Source organism: Cynocephalus volans, chromosome 7, assembly GCF_027409185.1.
Source record: "Cynocephalus volans isolate mCynVol1 chromosome 7, mCynVol1.pri, whole genome shotgun sequence".
In the NCBI taxonomy this organism is placed as follows: domain Eukaryota; kingdom Metazoa; phylum Chordata; class Mammalia; order Dermoptera; family Cynocephalidae; genus Cynocephalus; species Cynocephalus volans.
Genome location: NC_084466.1, coordinates 59,402,456 through 59,423,113, shown reverse-complemented (window position 1 = coordinate 59,423,113; position 20,658 = coordinate 59,402,456). Strand labels below are relative to the sequence as shown.

At 33.9% G+C, this 20,658-nt stretch overlaps 1 protein-coding gene across 1 annotated transcript in view; it reads right to left on the bottom strand.

The window, feature by feature from the left end:
* The window catches only part of NAA16 (N-alpha-acetyltransferase 16, NatA auxiliary subunit), a 98,806-nt gene that overhangs the window by 28,874 nt on the left and 49,274 nt on the right, over positions 1 to 20,658 (bottom strand). Inside the window, 11 exon segments of the mRNA XM_063102606.1 lie at positions 465 to 562; positions 1,368 to 1,511; positions 1,861 to 1,883; positions 1,885 to 1,957; positions 2,386 to 2,494; positions 3,775 to 3,968; positions 5,034 to 5,247; positions 10,669 to 10,797; positions 14,806 to 14,958; positions 15,301 to 15,470; positions 17,776 to 17,848. Coding sequence (XP_062958676.1) covers positions 465 to 562; positions 1,368 to 1,511; positions 1,861 to 1,883; positions 1,885 to 1,957; positions 2,386 to 2,494; positions 3,775 to 3,968; positions 5,034 to 5,247; positions 10,669 to 10,797; positions 14,806 to 14,958; positions 15,301 to 15,470; positions 17,776 to 17,848 — 1,380 coding nt within the window.

Sequence of the window (20,658 nt, the reverse complement as noted above, 5' to 3'; positions counted from 1 at the left end):
GATCACTAAAAATGAAAATGTCCTTTATTAATAACAATAGCTCATATTTACTGGGTGCTTACTATGTGCCAGGCACTAATAAGCACTTCACATTTTATTATTTCAGTTAACTCTTAAACACCAACTCTGTGAGATAGGCAGTATTTTCATATTCATCTTCAAAATCAGGAAAAGAAAGCTTAGAGAGATAACCTATAACCTGCCTAAAGTCAAGCAGCTCATAATTGGTAGAGCTGAGATTTATATCCAGGCATAACCTTAAAGGCCCACTTAAGAATTATGTTGTAAATGACTGGCCAATTAGCTCACCTAGTTAGATCGTGGTGTTATAACACCATGGTCAAGGGTTCAGATCCCCATACCAGCCAGCCACAAACATACACACAAAAAATTATTATGGTGTAAAGACACATTTGCTTATTAGATCACTCAGTATCCATAAATCAGCCTATGAAAAATCTTACCTCCACATTTTTATCTTTTATAGTTTCATCCAGTCTAGTTGCTATCGCAATTGCTTTATCTTGCTTTGATTTGTCCAGAAAATATATCATTTTAGCACCTGAAATACCAAGGCATTTCAAAATGAGTAAAACCCTGTCTTACATTTTATCTTATTTATATTGATGAGTGACTTAAAATATGGTTTCAAGTGTTTAATCAGTGGCGGACTGGAGCTGGCTCCCGCCAACCCTTAGGTGCCAACTAGGACATCTCTTCCCAACTTCCTATTCAGTAGCATCCCTTTGATAGCTTGGGGTGACAGTGGGAGTATTTATAACATGACAAAACACTACAGATCAGGGCTTTTTCCTTCACAAAGAGAAGATTATTAAACATATACCAGAACAACACTGATTTAACAACTTCTTCCTCTTAGAAATGATATAATTCAAAATGTAAATATGGGCTGCCCCGTGGAATCAATCAGCATTTCAGCCAAAAATATAAGAAAATACATAAAGCAATAAAAATGTAAGAAAAAGTAAATCACTCATAGCCACAACATCCAAAAACAACATTAAAGCTTTTCCCATGCATATTTTTACATTGCTGAGATTATACTGTATGTTCAATTCTGCGTACCTATTATAAAAGTAATTACCTCTGTTAACAAAACCTTTGAATAAAGATAGCTTTAAGTGAATACCTCATATATCATCCTATGAATCTACCACTGTTTCCCCTATTATTAGACATATATATAATTTGTTCCCATTCTTCTAATGTGAAAGATCAAAATGGTACGGTGTACATTTCTTTTTCTCTGATAATTAGTGAGGTTAGACACTTTTTCAAATGATTGTTTATCACCACGTTCTAAATTTTTTCCCTAAACATATTAACCCTTGGAACTAAATACAAACCTGAAAGCAGATGCTGAAGAGAGACACTATTATGTTTGAGAAAGTCCTCATTAAAACTTTCCAAATCCTTGTTGACAAATATTTTCTGCATTTCTTTAGATAGAACTCTGTTCACAATGTCTGGAAGATTACTACAATTAGACACTATAAAAACAAAAACATGTGGATTTTTTGTTGTAAATCTGTCCTTTGGAAAAAAATCAGTTGGAAAACCTTTACATTTATTATTAAGGTTGATATACTTTATAAAATAAAAATATTACTGCTACTTTGCAATATAAATATATTCTAGCCTAAACATGTACTAATTTCTAGCACCTCTTGGCCAACAGGTTTAATTTACAGATACATCTTCATTTAAATACTATAACATTACCTTTTTGTTTTTATTTTACATTGTTGCAAATCTCTTCAATGTCAACCTTAAAGAAAAACAGTTCATATTTGCTTCTCATATTAGCTTCTATATAAAAATTACCTTTTTTATGCTTACCAGATTTAGAAAATTTAATTAAATTCATGTAACCATGGGTTATTACTATTGATGGCAAAAGCTCGTTTGACAGACTGCAGCATTAACAGAAACTTTCCTGTGGCAGAAAAATAAATAAATAACAGCATCAATAGTTATGTATATTTTCACTTTCTTTAGCTTCACTTAAATTCAATAACAAAATGTTACCTTTTTTATAACCTTTGTAAGCAAAATTCAAAGCTCACTTTGGTTATCAAAGACAACTTTTGCTTTTCAAGGAAAAGCTTAAAAAATCATGAAGAATTGGTTCAGGTAAACAATTTGTATGATTGTTCAAATTATTCTTAAACCGGATTGGATCATAATGTTCTAATTTATTACCTAGCAAAGTTTTAAGTAGCAAAGGAAAAGAGATTAAGAGCTTTTGCAGAAGGCTGAAACGTAAATCTAAGAAACAAAAATAGATCTAATTGATAGAGATTACACTGAATATAGTCACCAATATAAATAAGGATTAAAAACTGAACTCAAACTATTTATTACCTTTTCTAAAATATATTTCAAATGCTAATAGATGAGTGTCAATGTTATCAGCAACAAGGTTCTTAAGAGGTATAAGGAACCTGACGGCTTCTTCTAATGGATTTTCTACCTATTTTGAAACATAAAGGAAAATACTTACATTTAAAAACAGCTACACAAGTCAAATTTCCCCTAAAACTTATATTAACACATATCAAATTTAGACAGTTTTCTTTATTTATATAACCAAACAAGCAAGAAAACATTGAGAACTATCATCTGTAAATAAATTCAAAGTACACAGTCAATAATTTTCAAAATAGAAATAACTATTATTTTTCTGATTATAAAATCAAGATAAGTTTATAAAAATCCCCCAAAATACGTAAAGTTATTCCACAGACTTAAGGAGATGGTACACCAAGTATTGACAGTCCCTTATATACCACAAACATCTAAAGTAAGGGGACAAATATAATAGCATCACATAATTGGAAAAAAAGTAAGGACACACTTAAAGTACTTATACTAGATTTACAGTGAATAAACCAGAAAGCTAAATATTTCCCTAAATCTGGTTCCAAAATATTAAAACTTACAGAAAATCCTGGAGACGAAATGCTATCTCTTTGTAGCCAAAACATATCTAGTAAGACATAAAAATGATTCCATACTTAATAGACAACTGTACTGCTGCTGTAACAAATTACCAAAAATTTAATGGCTTAAAACAACACAAACTTATTATCTTGCACTTTAGTAGGTTAAAATTCCAAAATGAGTCTGCCTCACAGGGCTAAATAAAAACAAGGTATCAGCAGGACTGCATTCCTTTTGGAGGCTCTAGGGGAGAATGTTTCAATGCCTTTTCCAGCTTCCAGCATTCCTTGGTTTGTAGCCCCCTCTTTCCATCTTTAAGCCAGCAAAAGCAGATTGTGTCCTTCTCACATTGCATTACCTGACTAATGCTGACTTCCTCCTTCACTTTTAAGACACCTTCAATAATACTGGGCCACATGGATAATCAAGGCTAATCTCCCTATCTTGAGGTCAACTAATTACAAACCTTAACTTCCATCTGCCATCTTAATTCCCCTCTGCCATGTAAGGTCACCTATTCACAGGTTCTGGGGATTAGAACACAGATATCTTTTGAGGGCCATTACTCTACCACAACTACAGTTCTATGTATAATTTGCTTTAGCAAAACTTGCATATTGTTACTCAAAGATAACTGATGGCTATCATAATGACCTTGAAATACTGCATACTGCAAATGGTTTCTAATTGATGGATTTTTTTTTTAAATTTTTTTTTAATTCATAGATTTAAATAAATCATGTTTATGGCCAGAATAGAATCAAACAGCAAAAATTTTACCAAATTACAAGGACAATAAATTCATCTCACCTTTTCTAATTTTTCAGGTATAAGTTCTTCCTTAAGACCACTGGCTTCTTCTTCTTCATCATCTCTTTTTTTCTTTTGATTTTTTTGTTGACATTCCCTTTCTGCATGCTTTCTTTCTTCTTCTAATTTAGCCTTTTTCTGAGCTCTTCTCTGCTTGCTAAGCATTTTCTTCCATTCTTTGGATGACATGCTTTCTATACACATTCAAATGAACAAAGATCCTACTGAGTCAACGTCTGCATTTTTCCTCATATTCTTAAGTATAGTATACACTTAAGTATATACTTTTTTTTTTTTTTAAGTTTAATTTTTTTTCTTTTTTTCTTTTTGGTGGCTGGCCAGTAGAGGGATTCAAATCCTTGACCTTGGTGTTATAACACTGTGCTCTAACCAACTGAGCTAACAATCCAGCCTTATACTTCTTAAGTATAGTATGGCTTTAGGGGTGGGGCAGAGCAACTATATAAAAGTTTTTAGAAAGTGTATTCCCAGTGACTAGCCTAAAACCTGGCACACAAAAGGTAACCAGTAACTGTTGAATTAACTAAAATTAACCAATCGTAGCCCAGTTCTGTGTCCTATACAATACATGACTTTATGCAAATCACTTCTTCATTCTCAGTCTCAAGTCCCAAACTGAGGGGGTGATATCACCAACTACCCTCTTAGAATATTTCAATGATAAGTGAGATAATGCATTTTAAACACACCTGTGATCCCTAAACACTGCATAAGTATTAGAAATGAAAGCTTAGAAATTTGCCTTCATGCTGCTCTCTCTCAAATATGTCTCTCAAATATTTCTAGATAGTAACATTCTAGTTAATAAAAAGCTGTACAAATAGTCTCATTGGCATTCTTATTTTTAATAGAGAAGGTACCAGAAGTTTTAAGAGTACATATTTTTACCTTAGGGGCTAAAAGCTATTTTCAGTTACAATTAAAAAGAAAAAGAAAAGGAAACCAGCCCAAAGACATTTGTATTCTTCCTTGAACTGGTCTTACTGAAGATAAAAACAAGAAAGATTGTAAGTCATTCCATTAGGGTCATTTAGAAGCACCAGCTACAGAACATCGGTCCACTGACTTTTTCGTCTCTTCCCCTCTGACTTTTTTTTTTTTCTTCCCCTGGTATATCAGTTATCTAATGTTTTCTTCCCATCCATTTGATAATATACTTTTCTATGTATTGTTTATTAATGACATCTGAAACTTAGTGTTCTTCTCGAACCTTTTAAAGCAAGTTCCTTTTAATTTACCTGAATTTATTTCTTGTTGTTTGCTTTCATTGCTTGAGGGATTATCATATAATTTCAAGTATATTTCAATCGCTGATCTAGCAGCCTTGAAATAAAAGGCATGTCTTCTGAGTATATCTTCTAATCTCAAAAGGTCAACATAGGCACGAAGGGTCATCTTTCTCATGCAGTATGTGTGGAAGTCAAATTGATCATCGGTTATCTCAAAAAAATGCTTAAAAACAAAACCACAAAATTATCCCTTAAATTTATGTCAGTAATGTCTTCCTTTTAAAATAAAATCCTAAGAAGCCTCAAAACAATTTAAACTCATAATTTCACTTGGTTGCCCTCACCTGTGTTTAACACTACAAAGGATATCAAGTTTTTGCATTCAACTTGAAGTTCCTCTTCCTCCAATCCATCTCCATTTCCTATAAATCATATCTTGTGATGATAGTGAACTTCTAGGTGATAAGCCAAATAATCAGGCTGAAGACTAAATATATGTAAGTTCACACTAAATGTTTACCAGTCAGAAGACTGCTCTACTCAACTCTGAGCTCTTCAAGAACAAGGCTTATCATTTCTATCCCACTGCCTGCACACAACAGACAAACACTAAGCACAGCATTTACCATCTCAAGAAATAAGCTGCTCATCAGGCATGTGACCTTAAATAAGTCTTCTAATTTTCTAGAGCATTAATTGTTTGATCAAAGTTGGGAATAAAGAAATCTACACAGCCAATTTCTTAAGGTTGTTAAAGGATTAAATAAGAGCATATTTTAAAGTTCATTCTAAATAGTCACTGCTATACAAATGCCAAGCATTATGGTTTTCTCTTACTCAACAAGCTCCTATTAACCTACCTATATTCCATTTTAGCAGAAGTTCTTAATCTGGCATCTATGTATAAACAAGCATAATAACTTCTTCCTAAGTAGAGAGCTCAAAGCTTTCATGCAATTTTCAAAGGGTCCATGGCCCCAAAAAGGTTAAGAACTTGTCTTACATGCAAAGGAGAACCCTAACCCTCTACCCTCCACCGAACGATTTTATTATTTTATTCTTTTATTTTCTTCCCTACATGCATTTCTACCTTTCACTTCTTTCTTTTCCCCTACTTTAGCTTCCCAAAAATCATATAGGAAAATGAATGATTCAATACACCAATACAGATCAAACTTTTTTTTACTACTTCACGTTCTCTCTAGGGGATTTGATAATTTTAGTCTTCCTGGTAATTAGGAACACAGTACACACAGAATTACATTAAGTACCTAAGACTTTAAGAGAAGAATCGTAAGAATAAAAGTACACAGTATGATTGGCAAGGAACATTTCACATTTATACTTATTACTAAAAAATCATGCTTTAATGATGTTATATTTAAAAACTACATTCTTCCCGCCAATATGACAAATTAACTCACAAATAATAACAAGCTTGTTTTTCAAAAAAATCAAAGGATTACATATTACATAAAGTTGTTAGTGGTTTTCCTTAATGTAAATCAAATTATATCTAGCACCATAAGAATATCTTAAAGTTCAATACAATTGACTGAGGAAAAATAGCTGTGCTGTCATGGAACATATAATGAAATGAAAACATCTAAGAGATTGTAGGACTTTTTTAGGCTGAGAAATGTATAAAAAGGCAGATGACAAGCTTTAAGAGATATTCCTAGCAGCATTAGTAGACATAGATTTTAAGTCAAGTCTTGAAGGGAGCTGTTTGGAACCACAAACATTTAAGCCACCTCTTTATCAGTAACAGCCCATAGGCTGCCTCTCTCCAGTTAATGTCTTCCATAAATAGGGTGACCAACTTATCCTAGTTTGCCAGAGGCTTTCCCAGTTTTTCCACGGAAAGCATTGTGTCTTGGGTACTGCTCCGTCAGGCAAACCTGGGTGGTTAATCACTCTATAATAAGCTAATGGTGGTAGAGAGAATATGGTTAGATTAAATTAGAAAAAGTAGGATACTGCAGCTATGGTTTATAAATATTCTTGCTTTTGGAAGAAACAATGTATTGCAGAATAGTACATAGGAACAATTAAATAACCTTCGGTTGATCTTGTTTTATTTTTTAACTTTCAGTTTTGTAATAATTATAAATACAAAGTTGCAAAGGTAGTACACAGAGGTCCTGTATACCCTTCCCTCAGTTCCCCCAAAGGTTACAGCCTACATAACTGCAGTACAATTTCAATACCAAAGTGACATCAATACAATGTGTTTACAGTTCTATGTGATTTTATTATGTGCAGATTCACATTACCACTCCCACAATCAAGATAACTAATTTCATCACCACAAAGCTCTTCCTTGTACTATCTTGGATTGATATTTTAGTCTCCAAATTTATAAAACATAAATACACCAGATAACACAAACAGATAAAGTTAGTTTCCCTGAACTTTTTAGGTAAGTAAAAAGGTCACTTACCAGCTCACTACAGAAAACTAAGTATCCAAATCTTAATATACATCTCAAGTCTTTAATTCTTTCCCCCTCACCTTAAAACACTAGTCCTCTCTCTCTCTTTCTGACTGGCCAATATGGGGATCTGAACCCGTGACCTCAGGGTTATAGGCTATATTCTAACCAATTTTTTTTCTTTTTTTTTGGTGGTGCTGGTGGTGGTGGGGAGAGTGGATAATGCTGGCAGGAACTGCTTAAGCTGTCAAAATTAGGTTTAAATAAAAATAAGACAAGTGAGCAACTTATTAAGAAAAGCCATTCACAGCTTTAGAGTATGACATCCCTATTAGGCCCTCTCTTCTGGCCCAGATTCTCCTGCCCATTACCTCTCAGAGTTCCTGAGACTAATAAGAGCTTATATATATGAAGGCAACAAAAATCTCTCAACTTAAATAATAAATAGATCAACTAGGGAGTAAGCAACTTGAGATCCTTTATAGAGAATCTGTCACTATAAAGCACGTGTCAATTTGATAAAGATTAAGATGCAAGAGAAGATAAAGCTATGGACTTCCTATGATTGTGATCTATCAGAAATCCTAGATCTTATCAAAGACTTAGAAATATATATAGTTGCCCTGTTTCAAATATAAATCAACACAATGAAGTAATGAGAAACCAATCACGTGAAGTCTAATAGCCCTCACCCAAAAAAGGGAAAAGAAAGAAAACTCAATTCTTAAAGATAAAGTAGTTTAAAATGTTATTCTGAACACAAGTTTATATCCAATATTTTGAAGAAAGTTGCTCTGTTTGTTTTAAGAAAACTCAAGTTTCAAACATCAGATTGGGTTGGACTATATAACTTTTATATATAATCCTGAAATCCTATAGGAGGGGGCAAGATGAAGACAAAAAGGTACTACTACTAAGAGCTCACAATAATATGTATCCTGCCTGAAACTACTCAATGAAAGAATTCTTGAATAAATTCTTGAATGTAAAATAAAGATTTAGCTCTTATTTGAACTTATTCTCAATTCACTAACCTCCTACTTAGAAGTTAAACTGAAAAGTTTCATTTTTGAAAGGTCTTCATTTCCTTATTAAAACTTTTAAAACCCAGGCATAAAGTTACTCAGGCAGATACCTACCATAACAAATTTCTGAATTTTATAATTACTCCTAAATAGTTCCAATGATATTAACTAAAACTTTTATATTAATTTTATTAGAAATTAATTTAAGAAACATGTCAGTCAACATTTAGTCATCCTATTTGTGCTAAACAGTCACATTTCTACATAAAACCACATATGCAGAATATACATATCAACCATAAAAGAGTTAAAGCTCATTTACTTTTAGCATGGATATATTCATTATAAAAATAGCTTACAAGTGGCGTAAGAGTAAGCTTTCTTATTTATCTGTTTCATTCTATTCTTTTTGTTTTGATTTGGTTTGGTTTTTGGTGGCTGGCAGGTATGAGAATCTGAACCCATTACCTTAATGTTACAAGGCTGTGCTCTAACCAACTGAGCTAACTGGCCAGCCCTAGTTCTTTCTATCCTCAAACACCAACAGCAAACCCTAAAGACAGTTAAAGTTTCTAGCAATAATAATTATGTAACATGATCAGAGGGTGATAATTTCTGCCATGTTTTAATTTCTGATAACCAATGATTTCCTGTAATTTTTTTCTTCAAAAATGCTTTCTATCAATGAAATCATTTCTTGAACTACAAGTAGCTTATCTGGCATTACAGAATTTTATGTCATGCTACTTAGCCAAAATCACTAAAAATTTAAGGGAAAGCATAATCTAAATGAAACTTAGTAGTGTAAGATCTACTTGTCATAGTCTAACAATTCTCAAAAAATATTAAAAATAAAGCAATATAGTCATTAATGTTAGGAGGAATGGGACTTAAGTTCAAGAAGTTCACGACTGTAATGATCCTAAGGATATTCAAATTTTACATGCACAGAAAATTTGTTGAGTTTCTAGTTATGGTTTTACTGGAATTACTAATTCATAAATGCCTACCAGCCTCTTTATTCAGGAAACAATCTGCCTCTCACTGAGAATGTCCTGATTCATAAAAATGTATCTTTCCTTAATAGCAAGCAGAATGCTTTTAAAGTGAAACAAGCTAGTGATCTACAAGCTTTATTATAGAAATAAGAACCTGATTTAAACTAGAATGCTTGGATATTTCACATATCATCCACAAGCTTTATATTTTTCAGGGAGAAGATGAGAAGGATTTTCCCGAGATATAGCCATCAAGCCCAGGTTTAAAAGAGTCCAAAAAAAAAAAAAAAAAAAGATAAATAAAGTAAAAACAAAGCAAAAATTAAGTTATTTCTAAAAAGGCTTGGGTATAATCATAGTTCCAGTTCCCATCAAAAGCCACCCCCTAAGATTTTGCCTTCAACCTCAGAAGTTTCACATGGGAAAAAGGCCAAAGTGACTGCCACAGTGCAGACATCAGGCTCACCTGACTACGATGCCTGTGGTTTTATACTGCATCAGCATGGGAACAGTGGTGCCGATTGCCCCACAACTGAGAGCTGCTGAGGACTGCCTCAGGGGTGCATTTGCGGCTCTTTTCCTCCTGTGATCCATGTGGAAGGAGAGTGCTTCAGAAATGACAAAGAACAGGAAAACAAAAATTCACACAAAGGAAAAGAAAAGTCCCCTCACTATGGCACATCACACACACAATCCTAAAGGCAAGTAATAAAATAAGCCTGCGAACCGGCCATAGATTTCTGTACAGAGTACTGAATGTGACAGCAAATATCCTGGGAAGACAGACTGGAGAGAGGATGACTGCAGACCAGATCCTGACGTTTTAAAGGGAAAAGAGGTTGCCACCAGCTGTGTGTCCTCCTAGACTACTGATGAAATCAAATAATGGCCTGATTAGAGAACAGAAATTTTGAATTTATGTTAATAATAGCATCAATGGTTTACTAAATTAATCTTCATCTTTCCTTCAGACAAAAATATTTAAACATATCAAATGCATACCCATCTGAGGATCAAAAAATCATTTGTTTACAACTTCTGAATGTTTGGAAGGTTAAAGATCGAGAATTTTTTTCACAGTGAAGCTCCCGAAGTAGTTACAAGAGGCAGATGATCCAGTGTAGAAATCCACCTGCTTTTCTTGTCACCTTACAGGAGAAACTGAAGTCAAAATTCTAACAACTTACCCTTTCTACTTCGTGGCATTTTTTCAAGGCATCCCCATATTTCCCCAGACGTTGATAAGCTGAAGTGCATTCTGTCTGAAACCACATACACTGCATTTCATTTAAGTTTTCCATGGCAGATGTTCCTTCCTGAAATGGAAGCATTCATAACTACAGGAGCAAACAATAAAACAGATCATAAAAATCTCATTTTCCTTTTTACAACTATGGCCACAAGTATGATGATGATGATAAACAGCAATCAGCAAATATATCAATGTGCTTCCAAAAGACTCCTACTGGTAATTTAATACACGTCTTATTTATCCAGCTCTCTTCAGGAATGCAAAACTCCACACCGAAAAGACTCCAGATTACTAAAGCTTAGTTTTTAAACACCGAAGCGTTTATTTAAACTACTCAAGTCAGAAATCCTATGAAGCACTGCCTATCTCTTGCGTCTCAAGCAAAAGCTTCTTAGCCTTTCCTTGCTGACTCAGAGTCACTATTATGTACATCCAACGCTGTCGAGTTTGTTAGTAATAGTTCCAAGGCTGTTTTGCCGTTTCCCAGTCTCATTCCTCCAAGTTAGTCTATCTGTTGACACTTCCTTTGTGCCCATGTGTCTGCCTCTATCTCTAACAACATCTCCTGTTTCATGGCAACTTTTCTACTTTGCTATTTCGTCTTTGCAGTAGGCTGACAAAACCAAATAACTGAATTTGTTAAGAATATTTTATTATTCAGCCTGAAAGAAAATTCTGAGAGGAGTCTAAGACATGAAGTACCTAGTTTCAGTGCAGGGGCACTGGAGTTTTGTCACAATTTAGAGGAAATTTATTTTAAATATATTTTGTATGACCCCAGGAAAGATGGCAAAGGTACATTTATATAAATAATTTCTGTCTTTAGTTCTTACCCCATTTTGTGTTAGTTTAATTTTCAGGATTCATTAAAAATCTAAAAACTGGTTATCTCTGGGTGAAGAAAATTAAGGATGTACTTTATTTCTTCTTTATAGTTGTGTATATTTTCTACTTTTTTGACTACATATTTTTATAATAAGAAATCTACTTTATTTTTCATTTCAAAAAGTTTACCAGCTAAACTATCCAACATGCATTAGCAACTCTACAAACAAAAATTCTAAATTGTGAAAAATCTCAAAGAAGGAAATATGAGTACTTCACTCATTTATTAGCAAGCAGATATAAATGGGTTATTCAAGGTCACTAGCAATTTTTTTCCCTGGCTCACTATGCTATCCACCACACATTATGGATTTGCCCAGCCACTGACCAGTATGAACAAACTGAACAAGGCTCTGCATATAGCACGGCAATTTGTCAAAAGCAGGTGGCCACAGGCAATTACCACAAGCAGTCTGAGCCACAGATTTTGGTGACTACTCTCCTTAAACAACCAACTCCTTTCACCTTCTTTCTCATTCTCCTGTGCCTTTGAAGACATATTCTAGTTGTCTGTGGTTTTTGATGTTGCTGTTTTAAAAATCACTGGACTTATTTATTTCACTTAAGAAGTTTTGTATACTTTTTAATTGTATCTAGTTCTTTAATCTCTACCTTGGCCTTCCAGGTGGTACATTCCTCTAAAAACAGAATTGCTTTTATGTCTATTCCTGCACTCTCTTCTAATCTTCAAACTTGTGACACAGTGGAAAGGGCACTGAAGAGGTTGAACCCTAGCATTATTTAATCTGTGACCAAAAGATGATTCAAGTAACCCCTTCAGAGCTTCAATTGCCTTGCTCTAAAATGTCAAACACCTAAGTGCTACATGAACATAAACAGCATTACTATTTTCTTTATTTTATTTTTTTCTCCTAATACCTCCCATCATTCTTGCTAATCCTCTCCCCCAACATTACATGTGCCACTTTGCAACTGCTGTTGATCCTATGGCATCTGAGTTTAAGAAACACTAGTCGTTGCAATTTTTGCTCCTATTATACAATTCTGGCCTGATTTAACACAAAGGAAGACCATGAGTTTGAGAGTGAGAGAAACCTAAGGCAGAATCCTGCCTCCAAATGAGTAACTAGCTGGGTGCCAGCCAGCACAGCACTTGATCTTTCTAAATGTGTTTGTAACTAATATAGGGTAGTGATACGGTCCCTGACTCATGATGGTTAGATTCACAATCTTTTGATTTTATGATGAGCTTATCAAGATGTAACCCCATTATAAGTCAAGGAGCATCTGTACATATGATTGTTAAGATTAAATGAGATCATGTATATAAGGTACTTAGCTCGGTGCTTAGTAAGTGTTAAAGCTACTTTTGTATTTCCCCTTACAAATAGTAAATGAATTATTAGCATTACTGTATATGCTAGAAGTCTGGCTGGTTCTTATGAGAAAGTTCTTTTTATAAAGAGAAACAAGCAACAAATGGTCTATAGGAGTGGCCTTTAAGGAAAAAAAATTTTTTTTTTTTAAAAGATGACCGGTAAGGGGATCTCAACCCTTGGCTTGGTGTTGTCAGCACCACACTCAGCCAGTGAGCAAAGTGGCCATCCCTATATAGGATCCGAACCTGTGGCCTTGGTGTTATCAGCACCACACTCTCCCCAGTGAGCCACGGGCCGGCCTAAGGAAAATTTTGAGAGAGAGAGAGGGAGGAACAAGAACATACCACTTGTCAATACGTAGTAATGTTGGACTTAAATTTTGGCCAATTTGGGGCTACATTCAGAAGGCCAAATTTTGGCCAATTTGATGGGTACAAAATGCTATCTTATTGTTCTAATTTGCATTTCCCTGATTACTAACAAAGACATCTTTATTGGCTATTCCATTTTCCACTTCTGTGAGCTAACTATTCATATCCTTTGCCCGTATTTGTATTATCTCGTCTTTTTCTTGAGTTTTTATTTTTGTGTTTATGTTTCTATGACATCATTCTTGCAGGTAGCTAATTTTCACAACAAAAGTTCAAGCTATTCTGCGGCTTCTAAATTATAGGGGGTTTCCATAAACATCAAGACATAACTAGAACCTAATTAACATTTTAAGGAAGACAGTACACTGGTGCTATATTACTGATACCTTAGCATCACAGAACACAGAGTAATTTATTTTCATCCTAAAGAACTTACTGGCAAACACCAGCACTAAAGCCCTCCATTTTGTATGTAATGTGCATTTGGAGTTGTAAATTATTTATTCCAAAGTATTTTAATTAGAACTCATAAATCAAACTGGCAAACATGGTTTTAATATAGCCAAATGTACTGATTTTCTTCTTTTACTTTATACTTTTGGTGTCTTAAGAAATGCTTCCTACCTCAAGCATAAAGAATGCTTCTTTATCCTAAGGGTTAACTACTGTATTTTTTCTAAGAGCTTTCCTTATTTCGGTCTTTAATCCACCTGGAATCGATATGTATGCAGCAAAAATAGAGATGTCATTTTATCTTTTTTCCAACACAACTAATTGTCTCAGCAATACCTTTCACTTCTGATTTTGAAGAATCTCTGGCTATATACCAAGTTCTCAAATAAGTGTGAATCTGTTTTTGAACTTTTTATTCTGTTTCACTAACCTACTTATACTTTTAACCATAAGCATTTATTATTTTCATAGTATAATAGAAAGCCTACACAGAAAAGGATATGAAAGGATGATGAAGAAGCAAAAGGAAAAAAAGGAACGAGTGTTTAGCCCAATAATTTCAGAGAATATAAATTCTAGAATATCTAGAGAGTCTCTACTAGTAGACTCTACTAGTCCACAGAAGTCAGTCCTACCCACATAGGATAAACTCTATGAGCAGTTCTGAAGTAAGATACTATAAAAGAAAATTAAAAAGCAGACACAAATTACTAGGAAGACAAAGAATTTGGGATGTAAATTGAATATTACACATAAGCACTAAAGTACGGCATACTGCTTATATTTCTATGTATTTTGCCCTTGCTATTCCTTTATAACCATCCCCTGACAGAAACACACGTACAGACACACACACAACTCCAGTAGGAAACCATACTTAAGATATAGACTAAGTGGGATTTAAAAAAAATAACAAAAATGAATTCTTATGAACTTCTGTGGTAAACTTCACAAATCATCATAGAACTTGAGTTTAATTTGACTAATTCAGACAATGACATGCTCATGTATGCCTTTTCCTACCCTTGTGAATTTGGAGCACATTTCCTCTGCTTCTTTTATCATATTTGCTCGAAGCATATATTTTGCACATTTGGAATTAATGAATCTATCAGCTGTGTCCAAAGACTGTGCTTCATCCATCCACTTTGAAGCTTCCTTGAGATTACCTATATGCTGTAAGAGATGAAAGCATTAAAGAAATCACAGTTCATGATCAAGAGACTATGTGTGCAGTATAAATGAAAAAACATATAAAGATAAAATAGAAATTTGGCATCATTTCTGCCAAATTTATCCGGAAACCTAGATAATAACAATTCACATTTAGTGATAAGCTGAATCAAATGACTAACATCGATTACACAACTAAATAACATAAAACTCCTTAGGATTATTAGAGTATTAGAAAAAGATCATGAAGGTGCTCTAGAAGTTATTTCTACTTAGAAAAAACTCCAAGGGTTCTTAAAGTGGCTGAATTCTTCAACTATTCAACAAACATGATTAAGAGTTTACCTTGTACATTTTTGCTTTCATATAGAATAATTCTATTAGCGTTGGAGTGCTAGCAATCGCAGCATTATTATAATCCAAAGCCAAAAAATATTGCCCAAGTTTATCAAAGTGCTGTGCCAGGAAATATTGAACCCAGAGTAGTGTTGTCAGGGGCTCCTTCCCTCCATTCTCTGCAATCAAACAAACATTAAATTATTATAAGGAAGAAGGCAAAATAAAGCAAATCACATACTTTCTCTCCCCTAATTCATAATGAGATTAATGATTATTACAATAATAACAAGCAATAAAAACCCAGCAAAAATGACCAATTTTATGACATAAAGTTCAAAAAGTGGCATCCAAGAAGAGAAATGAGATTTCTAGTTTTATAGGCTTCAAACCCCAACCTCACGCCAAAGAAACAGTGCTGGGGAAAGGACATAAATCAGTCTAATTCTGTGAACTCACAGTCTAAAAGCAGAAGGCAGCAAGCCCAGGAAAAGTCAAAGAATACAAATCGGAGAAGAGAGTCCCTAAATACCACTGCAAGATTTTAGCCAAACTGCCAGGGCTTAGTATTTTCTAGATCTCAACATTAAAACAGGGAAACCCAAAGTTGAAGTGTATGACCCACCAGAAGAGGATACCCCCCTGACAAAGTAGAAATAACCCTGCCATGTGACAAAAATCTAAAGAGGAACACAGCCCAAAGCCCAAGTCCTCTAACAAAAGCAGTCACATACATACAAGCAGCTGAGCTCTATCCTCTTCCCCATCCTGTACCCTCAAGCTACAGAGTAGATAAAGAAATAGCAAGCTTTCAAAATGGATTTCAGAAGAGAAAACAACAAAGGTCCAGGGTTCGAGTCAGCTGCCCCCTCCAAAAAAGGAGGGGGACGTACAGGTATAAAATGAGGTGGAAAGAGTGAATTTACTCATTCTATATCAGAACAAACTGAAGGTCTCCTAGTGTAGCTGACCAAATGACATGACAATAATGCAAATACATGACAGTATAAGTTAAAACACAAATGATAAATAAAGGCAAACAGTCCAGCATTTGTCCTTCTCTTCTTATATAAACTATATTTCAGGAAGCCAAATATTTGATGAAGGAAAGTTCTTTTTAAGAATTCTAGCTAACAAATGCAGAAGAAATGATTAGAATGAAATAAGGGATCTAGGCAATTATCCTCAATGACTGCTAAAATCATCAGGTGAGTGGCCAATGAGGAATTTTTTAATGGACACATCAGGCTGACAACATCTGAACCCTGATCAATCTTACCAGAAAAGAGAGAAAACCAGAATGCCTCCTGCTTCCTGATGTGATACAACAGGAAACACAAAGCACCACCTGTGAAGTATTCACACAGAACCTGAATCTAATTAAGCCTCAAACTCTAACTTCAAAACCTAACTATAACTTTACAAGAAATATGAACAACAGCAAAATACAGTAAATGATACTATGAGAAAGCAATCAGCCAAACTGGTTAATGGACACAAGGAATGATTATTTTTGTATGAACATGCTATCTAATTCTCCTGATTTGATCATCACACATTGTACACAGGTATTAATATTCAACTCTGTACCCCAAAAGTCTGTATAATCAATTATTTTTCAATATAAAAAAAGAAAGAAAAAAAGCAATCAGCCAAATTCAGAATATGGGATATTCTACAAAACTAATGACCTTTTAACAAATGACTTTTTTTTTTTTTAAAGGAGGGTAGATTACTGCCCTAGATTATAAGAACATAAGAGACATAGTCAAATGCAAAGTTAAACTTTACCTGGATCTTGATTCAAATAACCAACTACACAAAGACTTTTTCCCCCAATAACTGGGGAAATCTGAATGTGGACTGGGTATTAGATATTATGGTATGAGGTTAATCTTGTGTGACGTAGCATTGCAGTGATGTATCCTGTTTAAGCATTTTAAACAGGGATGCATACTAAGGTATTTACAGCTGAAACAATTATGTCTGCATTTGTTTTAAAAAATACTCAGAGTAATAACATGTAAGATACATGAAGAACTACGATTAAAGTTACCATCTGCATGACTGAAAACATAGTGTTTTCTAAATTAAGATACCATTAACATGCCCCTACAAATACAGAAACAAAGGACCAAATTAAACAGGACTTAAAAAAATAAGAGCAGAAAAAGCAGAGAATTTAGGAATTCAGGAAAAACCGGTTCCAATGTAAATTAACTACATGATCTTGGGCAAGCTACTCAACCTCTCAAGTCTTGTTTTCTCATGTTAAAATAGGGTTAACTCCCACCTCACAGGATTATGGAAAATTTAAATTAAATACGATTGAAAGTGCTCTCATTTCATTCACTAATTCAAAAACTATTTAATAAGTAGCTATTATGTAGCATGCACATAATAAACATAAAATAATGACTATACGTGATTAAAAAGGGATTGAAATGAGTAATCAAATTCCAATTCAATCTAATTTAAACTTACCATAAGGGCTAAAAAAGTCACATGTTTTAAGAGAGGCTTCGTAATTAGTAACAAGTTCCTGGATTATAGAAACCTGTTTTAAAAAAAAACATGTTTTTAATTTAAAAATATTTTATTGAAGATATTTTTACTTATTGTGGATTAGACTTGGAAAATAATATACAGTTTATTTCAGAACTACAAGTTAAGTAAATACTATGCCTGCTTCCCCCTCCACCTCCCAATATAAACATTTCACTGTGTAAAGGGGAAAGTGAGAAAAAACAAAAAATTGACTGCCGCCTTTATTAACAGTAAAACAGAACCTCATAATTTCTCATCTCAGTAAATAGTTTGAGGTTCTGAAGGGCAGATTATCACTAGTTATTACAAAACTTTTTAAAATATAATTTATTATTATTAAGTTATTGCCTTGTGCCTCCTGCTGTTATATTGTGAAGTTGTAAACCATCACATAAATATTCAGATTTTCTAAAACATCACTTATAAAAAATTCAAGTGAAATGACCAAAGGTTTGAAAAGCACAAGTATAACAAAACGACTTTGTTTTGCTTATTATTGTTAGCAACCCTGGTAAAGGGCAGAACGTCGGAATCTCTACTTAATACAATTAAAGGTTTTCCTACCAACTTATCCCATTGATAACAGTCAAAAAAAGAGAAAAAGAAAAAAGCCAAATTAAAACACTTCTTACACCTACATGATATCTTTCTGACATGATGTTGCATCATGTGGCATAATTAGTAGAGTTAAGACGGACAGGCAATGGGGAAATAACAATGGGGAAAGTGTGTAAGAGGAAAAAAACAAGATGTAAAAAAAATGCGCACACACTATGACTTCATTAAAACATGTATAAATAGACACAACACACTCAAAGAAAATATGACCAAAGAGATTGGAGTAATAAAAAATAAGTACATTCTTTTTTTTTTTTTAAAAAACAAAGATTAATTTAAAAACAGTGGTTCTGAAAGTGTGATTCTCAGATTACTAACATCATAAGTATTAGAATTAGCATCACCTGGTAACTTGTTAGAGATGCAAATTTCTTGACCATGCCCCAGACTGACAATCAGAAACTGGTTCTGTACAACCCATTTTTAACAGGCCCTCTAGTTAATTCCAATACACAATTTGAGTTTGAGAACTACTGACAAGAATGTTGCAGAAAATTTTACTATAAAGCAAAATTAAAGGTAATGGACATTATTAACCCATTATGACCACCTCACCAATCTCACTTAGAATATTTAAAACTTAAGAAATTTTTTCCAGGCTTAGAAATTCAATACACAAGTTCTTCACTTTATGGAGGCAAATATTTTTTCATGAACTTATACTGCCATCTACTGGCAGTTGCAAAAACTGCAGCTAGAGCAGGTTTTAAATTGGATGTACTTTTTCTGTGTCTTTAGTAAAGGTGAAAGATAAATATTTAAAGAAGGCAATTTTAATAATAAAAAGCACAATAAAATGTACTAAGAAGTTACACATAATCCTTCATAAAGCAGTATAAATACTACAGAATAAAACAGATTCCCAGTTTCAAAACTTCGAAACAAGATCTGATATTAAAAAAAAAAATCAAGATAATAGAAAGTTCACATGAAATCTCCGAAATATAAAACCGTCAAAGAGCACTGGACTATCTGGTCCATTAGGCATACTTCTTGAATCTCGAAATTTTGTTTTGTTTTTGTTTTTGTTTTGCAGTTGGCCAGCACAGGAATGAGACCCTGTACTCAAAAATTTTATAGTCACTTCTACTTCAGTAATTAGTGAACAATTTTCCAAATTTGTCTGTGACAGTTAATCCGTGGAGTTTGACTCAGGTATAAGGACCCATTTCACACAAGATTACTTACCATTTACATCTCAATTAGGTAGAAGGTAATATGAAAAATTAATATGTAATGGCTTTTCTTCTTGAAAATAGTATTCTGCCTCTGCCATTTTATTTTTTATTTTGTTTTGTTTGGGGCTTTTTTTTTGGTGGCTAGCCAGTACAAGAATCGAACGCTGGACCTCGGTGTAACAAGCACCATGCTCTAACAAACTGAACTAACTGGCCAACCTCTGCCATTTTAAAAGCAAGAAAGCCAATCCACTTAAACTGGATATCTAAATCACAATAAAAACTTAAAGGTTCAAGGGCTGGCCCGTGGCTCACTTGGGAGAGTGCGGTGCTGATATCACCAAGGCCACAGGTTCAGATCCCTATATAGGGACGGCCGGTTAGCTCACTTGGGAGAGCATGGTACTGACAACACCAAGTCAAGGGTTAAGATCCCCCTACCAGTCATCTTAAAAAAAAAAAAAAAAAAGGTAAAAAATTGACAGCTTAAATTATATGGCCAAAATTTTGTACAAATTGAAAAAAATTTCCAAGTTCAACAACCTTCTCCTGTTTTAAATACTTTCTTCTAACTATATTCGATCAGGATTAAAGAAAGAAAACTAAGAGAATACTGTGACTAGTACAGATAATTTCCTAAAGTATAGCCCTTGACCAGCTTTTCTTATGTAAGAGTTTAAAGAAGTCTTTATTAACCTTAAAGATAAAGTCCCACAACACCATATCTGACACAGTTTTTCACAATGTAGATATAAATCACAGGTTTAAAATGCTACTGCAACATGAAGGCTGCTGAAGCTATCTTTTCCTTTTTTTTTTTTCACCCAAATTAGAAAACTAAGCACAATAGTTTATCCACAAGGACCAAAATTCCTGGATTAATTTCTGATAAATGTACAATTAGCAGTGACACTTTTGGTTTTGAAGAGGCTAATTACAGAGGTAAGCTATGCAAGAATAATGACAGTTGGGCCGCGTTGTGGCTCAGTCCCTGGGGTCTCTGAAAAATATGGAATCCTTCGCA